The sequence below is a fragment of the Corvus kubaryi genome, unplaced genomic scaffold, assembly GCF_017639235.1.
Source record: "Corvus kubaryi isolate FWS band 111438036 unplaced genomic scaffold, C.kubaryi_AGA036_p1.0 37264, whole genome shotgun sequence".
Classification (NCBI taxonomy): domain Eukaryota; kingdom Metazoa; phylum Chordata; class Aves; order Passeriformes; family Corvidae; genus Corvus; species Corvus kubaryi.
The window spans coordinates 2,464,452-2,472,215 of record NW_024581079.1 but is presented as its reverse complement, the minus strand read 5'-3'; the positions used below and the strand labels follow the sequence as shown (position 1 = coordinate 2,472,215).

General features: G+C 57.3%; 2 protein-coding genes across 2 annotated transcripts; one reads left to right on the top strand and one right to left on the bottom strand.

The window, feature by feature from the left end:
• Positions 1–2,333: 2,333 nt before the first annotated feature.
• Positions 2,334–3,952, bottom strand: SOX14 (SRY-box transcription factor 14). The gene is made up of 2 exons (XM_042024687.1): positions 3,644–3,952; positions 2,334–3,490 (listed from the first exon to the last, which is right to left on the bottom strand). Exons 1-2 carry the CDS (start codon positions 3,913–3,915, stop codon positions 3,193–3,195), a joined length of 570 nt encoding a protein of 189 aa, XP_041880621.1. The 5' UTR covers positions 3,916–3,952; the 3' UTR covers positions 2,334–3,192.
• On the top strand, positions 3,535–6,653 carry LOC121662952. The gene is made up of 2 exons (XM_042024686.1): positions 3,535–3,621; positions 5,251–6,653. The coding sequence occupies exon 2, from the start codon at positions 5,287–5,289 to the stop codon at positions 6,205–6,207; it is 921 nt and encodes a 306-aa protein (XP_041880620.1). The 5' UTR covers positions 3,535–3,621; positions 5,251–5,286; the 3' UTR covers positions 6,208–6,653.
• Positions 6,654–7,764: the final 1,111 nt, after the last annotated feature.

Sequence of the window (7,764 nt, the reverse complement as noted above, 5' to 3'; positions counted from 1 at the left end):
AGAAAAGAAAAGAAAAGAAAAGAAAAGAAAAGAAAAAAGAAAAGAAAAGAAAAAAGAAAAGAAAAGAAAAGAAATTGAGGCGAGGGGGGAGCGGGCCCGGCGGCAGGAGTGACTCGGGCCCGAGGCCGCGGTGCTGCGCTCCCCACCCGGCTCCGCTCGGCTCCGCGCTGCCTGCGCGGGGTTCCGCGGGTGCGGGCGAGGCTCCGCGGTGAAGCCCAGCCCGGGACAGCGCCCGGCCGCTGGCACCCAAGGCGTGGTGCGCATAACCCCGCGGCCTTTGTTTAATGATTTTATTGAAAGAAGGAGACAGTTGTGGGGAAACAGGTTTGACAAGGAGCTGCATTTCCCCCTCGAGGGAATAGCTTTTTTTCACCCCTCTCTCTCTCTCTCCCCCTCTTTCTTTCTGTTTTTGGTTTCCCTTTGACATCAAAGTCAGTAATCGGTTCATTGCAGTGTCAAGATCATTATTTAATTTATTTATCTCCACGAGTTAAATAGCTACACACCTGCAGCCGGGCGGGAGGGTTGGAGGGATAACACGGCGCAGGGAACGGGAACCAAACACGGCGAGCAGAGGCTGCGGAGGGGCGAGCGGGGCGGGAGGGGGACGGCGAGGCAGCGAGGAGAAGAGAATGAGAAGCAGGAAGAGAAGAAGAGTAAAGAGAGAGGAAAATAGGAGAAGAGAAAGAGAGAGGGAGAAAGAGAAGGAGAACGGAAGGAGAGAGAAAAGAGAAGGGGAAAATGTGAGAGGAAGAGAGAGGGAGAGAGGAGGAGATAGAAGAATTAATAAATAAAGATAAGAAGAAAAGAAAGTAAAAAGGAAAGCAGGAAGGAAGGAAGGAATGGGGGGGAGGGGGGGAAATGAGTGAAAGGGGAAGGAAGAGGGGAAAGAAGAAAGAAGAGAGCGAAAGAAAGAAGGAAAGTAGGAAGGAAAGATCCCCGCCAAAGTTTCCAGCCCCGCCGCTCCGCGCTCACCACCTCGCCCCGATGTTTCCCCGAGGCCCCGGCCCCCACCGAGCCCGTTCTCCCCCGCAGCCGCCGGGGCGGCCCCGAGGGTCTCCGGGCTCAGGGGTACGGGGCGTCCCCCAAAGCTCAGCCGCGGTGGGGAGCGGCGCACGGGCGCGGTGCCCCCGCGTTGCCCCATGGCCGGCGTGGCACGGGAGGGCGGGGGCCGGCGCTCCCCCCGCCCGGCTCTGCCTCCGACCATTGTCAGACTAATGCGGCTGGATGTCGGAGGACACTGAGCTATCGGTGTTATCAGCCGGGCTGACAGCGCCTGTCAGCTGGGGTTACATCAGCGCCCGCCGCCGCCGCGCCGCCCCACGCCGGCCGCATCCAGCCCCGCGTGTCCCAGCGGATCGTCCCGCGGCTCCCAGGCCCTCCCCAAGCCAGCTCCTTTAATTGTCCTCATTTGTAAGAGCCGTTTTGTCATGCTAAACAAGGCTGGAGCAGCCATTCTAACCTCTCCTTTCAGCCCTTTTCTCCTCTCCCCTTTTGTTTACCTTCGCCTGATCTCTCATTTATTTATCTATCTATTCTTCCCCCGCTTACCCTCCCATTCAAGCCCCATGTATGTTAATTGTGTTACGCCGTTTAATCCTAACATCGGTCTCCAAAGAGCACTTAATGAGCAAAGCGCATCCAAACACGCGGCGCTCCGGCTATTCAGCCCCTCCAGACGGATCCTCTGCCTCTTCCTCCTTCCCGTCATCTCTGCCCACCGACTCCCTCCCTCCGCCGAGGGAAGAGCCCCCTAAACATCGCTAATTGATCCGCACAAGATGCTGATTCCAAACCACCCCCTTCCAGCACCGCCACCGCTCCCCTCTCCGCTCCAAATATTCCCTCGCACCGCTAAAACTTCAACGCCGCGGAGGCAACTCGGACAAACCCGGTTCCCCGACGGGACGGGACGAGGGGCGGGGCGGGGGGGGAAGCAGCCCCCCGCAGCCCCTCGGTTTCTCTCCGCTCCATCCCGTCTTTTCGCAAGTTTTCTCCGCCCGCGGCCGCGTTTCCCCGACGGGCTCCGAGCGGAGCCCGGCACGGCACGGCACGGCTCCAGAGCGGCCCCGGCCCGCGGGGCTCGGGGTCGGCACGGGGAGAGCCGGGGGCTGCGGGCGGGGGTCGCAGCGCCCGCAAGCCCCGGGGTGGGACGCGGGGCTGCGTCCCCGCACTCACACCACGCACTTGCCTCGTTTGATGACAGATTGTCTTTATTCAAAACGTCTTTGTTCAACAAATGAAAAGGTTTAACGAGGTAAAATCCTGCCGGATACATCTTAGTTTCTGTTTCTTCTTGCCCAAGACATTGTGAAAACATATTTAAATTGCCATCGGTTTTTCGTTATTATTAGTAGTAGTAGTATTATTTTTTTTTACAATTCTACTGCCTGACTTCATACCTGACGCTCTGTCTAAAGTAAACTTAGATCTAGTCTCACTGGATCACACAAATTTAAGGACTATCTGCTTTAAATTAAGCAAACACTATCATATGTTTTAAATATAAATGTTTCTCCCGTCTTTTTTTTCTTTTTTTTTTTTCTTTTTTAACTTTGAAGAACCTTTTTTCTGACATGAAAAGCAATTTTACCTAGTAGTACGTGGTGGCAAAATATATATATATTTATATATATATAACACAGCTGATCTCGTCTTTCAATGTGCAAAAGGAAAACAACGAGGGAAAAAAAAAGAATAAAATCAGAGTAAGACCGGGACTTCCCAAAGTCAAGTCCAAGTGACAAGAGACCCTGGAGAACTCATAGACATTAAGAGAATAAATAAAAATCGAAACCGCCTCTCTTTTTTTTTTTTTTTTTTTTTTCTGTCTTTTTCCCTTTTCCTCCCCGCTTTGTCCCGAAAGGGCAGTTCAAGGTTCGCTTTTCTTTTCTGTTTTTAAACACATTTACAACTCTTACAAGTGCCGGGCTCCTATCTGCCCCGGCGATTGCAGATCCCAACCGAGCCAGGGGCCAGCTCTCGGGGCGAGCTTTAGGCGAGAGCATCTCCGAGGCAGCGTCCGCGTCTGTCCCGGCCCGGCGGCGGGCGGCAGAGTCCTGGTTCGGGTGGCCTTTTGCTCCTGCAGGTTTTATGTACATGCACACACGGAGGAATCCCAGTTCCAGCTGCCAGCCGGGGTGGGGGACACACGCACACACACACGCCTGTGGGGGTGTGGGTGGGTGGGTGTTACATGGCAGTCGCGTGTGCTGAAGAATAGGGGTCTATCCCAGTCTTGGTCATGCCTGGGAATAATATGTAGGCAACTGGAGGTTGCAAACTGGAAGCCGACCAAGCGGTACAGTTACATGGCACGACATAGCCCGGGTTAGTTGGCGAGGGGTGAGTGTGGGTGTGTTGGCTGGGGCAGCTCAAGCTGCCGAACGCCCCGTTCTGGTATCCCAAGGTGGAGGCGTAGGGCAGGGTGCTGGTGGCTAAGGTGTGAGGAACCTCAGTCATCTTCTGAATGGCGCTGGAGCTGAACTGGCTGGGGTCAAGTAAGGAGTAAGGTGCTGAGGTGGGAGGCAGGAAAGCCCTGGCCTTCTCCGGGGAGCTCAGCAGCGAGTCAGTGGCCCCCACGGGAAGCCCGGCGGCCTTTAAGGGATCGGTTTCCCCGAGGTAAGGCAAAGGGAAGACATACCTGTCCTTTTTCAGCAGGTTCTTGGGCTTGCGCCGCGGCCGGTACTTGTAGTCGGGATGCTCCTTCATGTGCTGCGCCCGCAGCCGCTTGGCCTCGTCGATGTACGGGCGCTTCTCCGCCTCGGAGAGCAACTTCCACTCCGCGCCCAGCCGCTTGCTAATCTCCGAGTTGTGCATTTTGGGGTTCTCCTGGGCCATCTTGCGCCGTTGGCCACGGGACCACACCATGAAGGCGTTCATGGGGCGCTTGATGTGGTCGCTGGGCTTGGACATGCTTCGGCCGGGCGGGCGGGCGGGCGGCTCTGCGGGGCGCGACGCGGCGGCTCGGGGCGCCGGACGGCGGCGGCAGGACGACGAGGAGGAGGAGGAAAGGCAGGAGAAGGCCGGAGGAGCCGGAGGAGCGGCAGGAGCGGGCTCAGCTGATCATCACAGATCCTCCGCCAAGGCCGTCCCCGGCGGGAGCCGTGCCGGGGCGGGGCGCGGAGCAGCGCGGAGCGGCGCGGAGCGGAGGCCCGCGGGGCCCGGCGGGCACTAGGCGGGCGGGGAGCCGCCGGGCGCAGCACCGGGCCGGCGGTGGGGACGCGGGGCGGTGCGGGGCAGTTCAAAGGCGCGGGGCTGCGGCGGGCAGGCTGACATAGCGGCAGGGCGGTCACAGCGCGGCCGGGCGCCCAATCAGCGCGGAGGGGGCCCGCTTAAAAAGAGAGGGAGAGAGGAAGGGCGAGAGGAAGAGGAGGGGAGGGGACAGCGGAGGGAGGAGGAAGGAAGGAAGGAGGGGACAGGAGGACCCCCCCCCCCTCGCCTTCCAACGCGCGGATTAAAAGGAAGGCTTTTGTCAGCCGCTGCGCTAATAGCAGCTGTGGAGGAAGGGGGAAGGCGAAGGGGGTCGTCCCCATCTTCCTCATCCTCCCCCATCCCGGGGGTGTGCGGAGCGGGGCCGCTCCCAGCGCCCTCCAGGCTCCGCCGCCGCCGTCGGGGCTGTGAGCGCTGCGCTCCGCCGTGCGCCCACCGCTGTCCCGCTTCCCCCCGCTGCCCCCGCCTTCCCCGCGCTCCCGACCGCTCTCCCGCTTCCCCAACCCCCGCCTTCCCCGCTCCGCAGCCCCGCTTAACCCCGGGAGCCGGCCCGCGTCCCGGTTTGCTTTGAATAATTGCCTGCCTCCCGCGAAACGCCCGTGGGGAAAATATTTATTAAATGGAAACAATTGTCCCGGCTCCCGAGGGGGACCGCGTTTGTTCCGGGCTTATTGGTTTTTAGCACCTGCTTTGGTTAACAAACCTGCTCCGAAAAGGCTCCCCCGGGCCGCCCCCTGCCCCCGCCCGCCCGCGTCCGACAGCGACCGGGGAGGGAAACGAGATGTCGGGGGGTGCTCCCGGGACGGGCGGGGGGCGGCCGGCCCGGCCCCTCCGGGGTCCCCCCGCGCCTCTCCGCCCGAAACTTCGCCTCCTGCCCGGGGGGAGCCGCCGCCGCGGGCCGCTCCGTGCCGGGCCGCCGCTCCTGCGGGGCTCTCGGCTCCCCCCCCCCCCCCCCCCCAATAATATTATTAATAGAATAAACAGCCTTCGCCCTTATTTCCTCCTTCTTCGCAATAAATGACTTTCATTTCCCGGCAGAGCCCTGTGCGTGCGGAGCCGGGGAGGACGAGGAAGATGAAGAGGAGGAGGAAGAAGAAGAAGAAAGGGGCGAAAGATTTGGAGTCCGCTCACCCGGACGGGGCCGGCAGCGCCCGGGGCTTTGGCTCTGCCGCCGCCGGCTCTGTCCCAGCGGCTTTTTTCGTTGCGCCCAGAAATGCGCCGCGAATTTCGCAGCCCGCGCCAGGACCCCCTTGCCCAGAGCGGGGGCGGCGGGCGGGACCTCCCCGGGCGGGACCCTCCCGCTCCGGCACCGCATCTTCCTCAGGGAAATCTGCCCCCCTCCCACGCGGGATCCCCCGAGCTTCTCCCCACCCCCAGCAATCGCTGATGCTCATATGGGACCCGCAAACAAAAAAAAAGTGGGTGCAGGCGGCCCCTTCCCCCAGCTGCCCCCCCAGGGTCGCCTGCGATGTGGCCCCTTCTCGGGGACCTCCGTGCCGCGCGTGGGCCCGGCGGCCCGGCTGGACGCTCGCCACGGGCCGGGGCTGGGGTGCCCGAGCGCTGCTCGCCCCGACAGGCACCCGCGGGCTTGGCCGTGGCCGTGGTACGGTGACAGGCGCGGAAACTTCTTTTTTACCCCACTTTTTGCGTGGAAACAGCGCTATCGGCAGCCCCGCGGAGCTGCCGCGCTCAATATCTGCGGGGGAAATTCTCCTGGAGCCGCTGCCCCTCTCCCCTCTCCTCAGCACCGTGTGCTTTCCCCTCCGACGGTTAAAACACAAAATTCCCGTCGCTTTTATTGTTTCTTTTCAAATTCTTCGAAGGAGGGGGAGAAATTGTATCGCTCGTCATCCCCCGCCAAGATTAAACGAGAGGAGCCGGGCGTCGTTCTCAAAAATCCGGGTAGCAAATCGTTCGGGAGGTAGCGATGGCTCGCAGGCTCTGCCTGCTCCCGAAAAGTCTTTCCAATCAGCTAATGTTGCTTCGCAATATTAATGATAAAAAATCGCCAGCCCGGCTTTCATTGGCTGCTTCCTCGCCGTGCTGCAGCACACACGCTCCATCAGCTCGGGGCAATTCGGGCTCCGGTTTGTTCGTTTACATCCCATAAATGCCCCCGCTAGAAGGAAAAAAAAAAAAAATAGGAAAAGAAAGATTTCCTTCGAGATTCCAACGCTTCCATCCTTAAATACTTAAGTACTTCCATTTTCCCCCTAAATCCTTTGTCCTGGAAGGGCATCTGTTGCAGTAGCACGTCCCACGGGGTTGGATTTTATAAACTTTGTACCCTTTTTTGGGTTTGGGGTTTTTTTCTCGGGGAGAGCAGCAATTTCCAGGGCGGTGACTGAAATCCGTTCCTCCTCACCAGCTTGTTTAGACACCAAAACTAATGGTGCGATTATTATTCCTGAATGATATCACGGTAATGCAGAGAGATAAGAACGGCCTGATAGGAAAACATTAAAAATATATTCTTGGAGATAGTTCATTTGGAGTAACTTTAAATTAGATGAGATCATGTAGCTCGAGATCCAGTATCAGCATAAATAGAGCCGTATTTCTGCCTTCAGCCTCCTCCTCCTCCTCGCAGGAATCACGGTTGGGCTTGCAGCTGCCAAAAGTGAGAGGTGAAGAGCACCTAGAATTTGAAAATACCCCCGATCCAAACTTTATTTAGGAAATAATGGATCTTTAAATAACTTTTTTTTTTTTTAATGCTTCAGGCGCTTGGGAAAGGGAGGGGATTTTTAATTGATTTTTAATTGAAGGAAGCCCGTTTTGGAAAGACTTCCAGGTTTCTGGGGCTTTCAGAAGCACTGAGGACACAGGTCCCGCTTGCTGTTCTGCGGGACCTGGTGAGATTCCCACCGCCAGGAATGCTTTTTCCAAATACCCAGAATTAGCTCCGTGCACAGAATCCCAGCAGGCATCGCCAGGGATGGTTATATTCCTGCTTTTCCCTCATATCTGGTTATTTTACATGCAAGTGCACACATACATTTCGTTATGCGTGTGCCACATATTTAAAAAAGACCCTTTTAATCACATGCCATCAAATAATATTTTCTGGGAGAGATATATGGAAAATATATGCACAGAGCAGCTCATCCGGGCAGTAGCACTGATGTGTTCACAGATACTGTGCAGAACAGACCAGATACTTACAGGTTATTCTTTTTGCATTTTTACTGTGTTTCTTGCTCAATTTCATCCCCCCAACCCTGGAAAAAAAGCATTTTTTCGACTCCAGCTATAAACAGTTACAGGGATCCAGCCTCCTGCACGGAGAGATTTAATGGAGCAGGTCGCTGCCCTGCACATCCCTGACAGAAGAGGGGAGCAGTGATGGATGTGGCAGATTGGATCATCCTGCGAGCTGCTTGCTCTCGCTGGCCAACAGGAGATGCTCCCTGGGAAGGCACCACGTTCCGTGGGAGAGAGCTGGAGAATAACTTGCTTCAAAACTAAAGATTCCCCGCGCATTAGGACCTGGTTTATGACCTGAGGCAGAAGTTTACAGCCCTTTCCAGACCTAATTTTTGTCCTGTACGT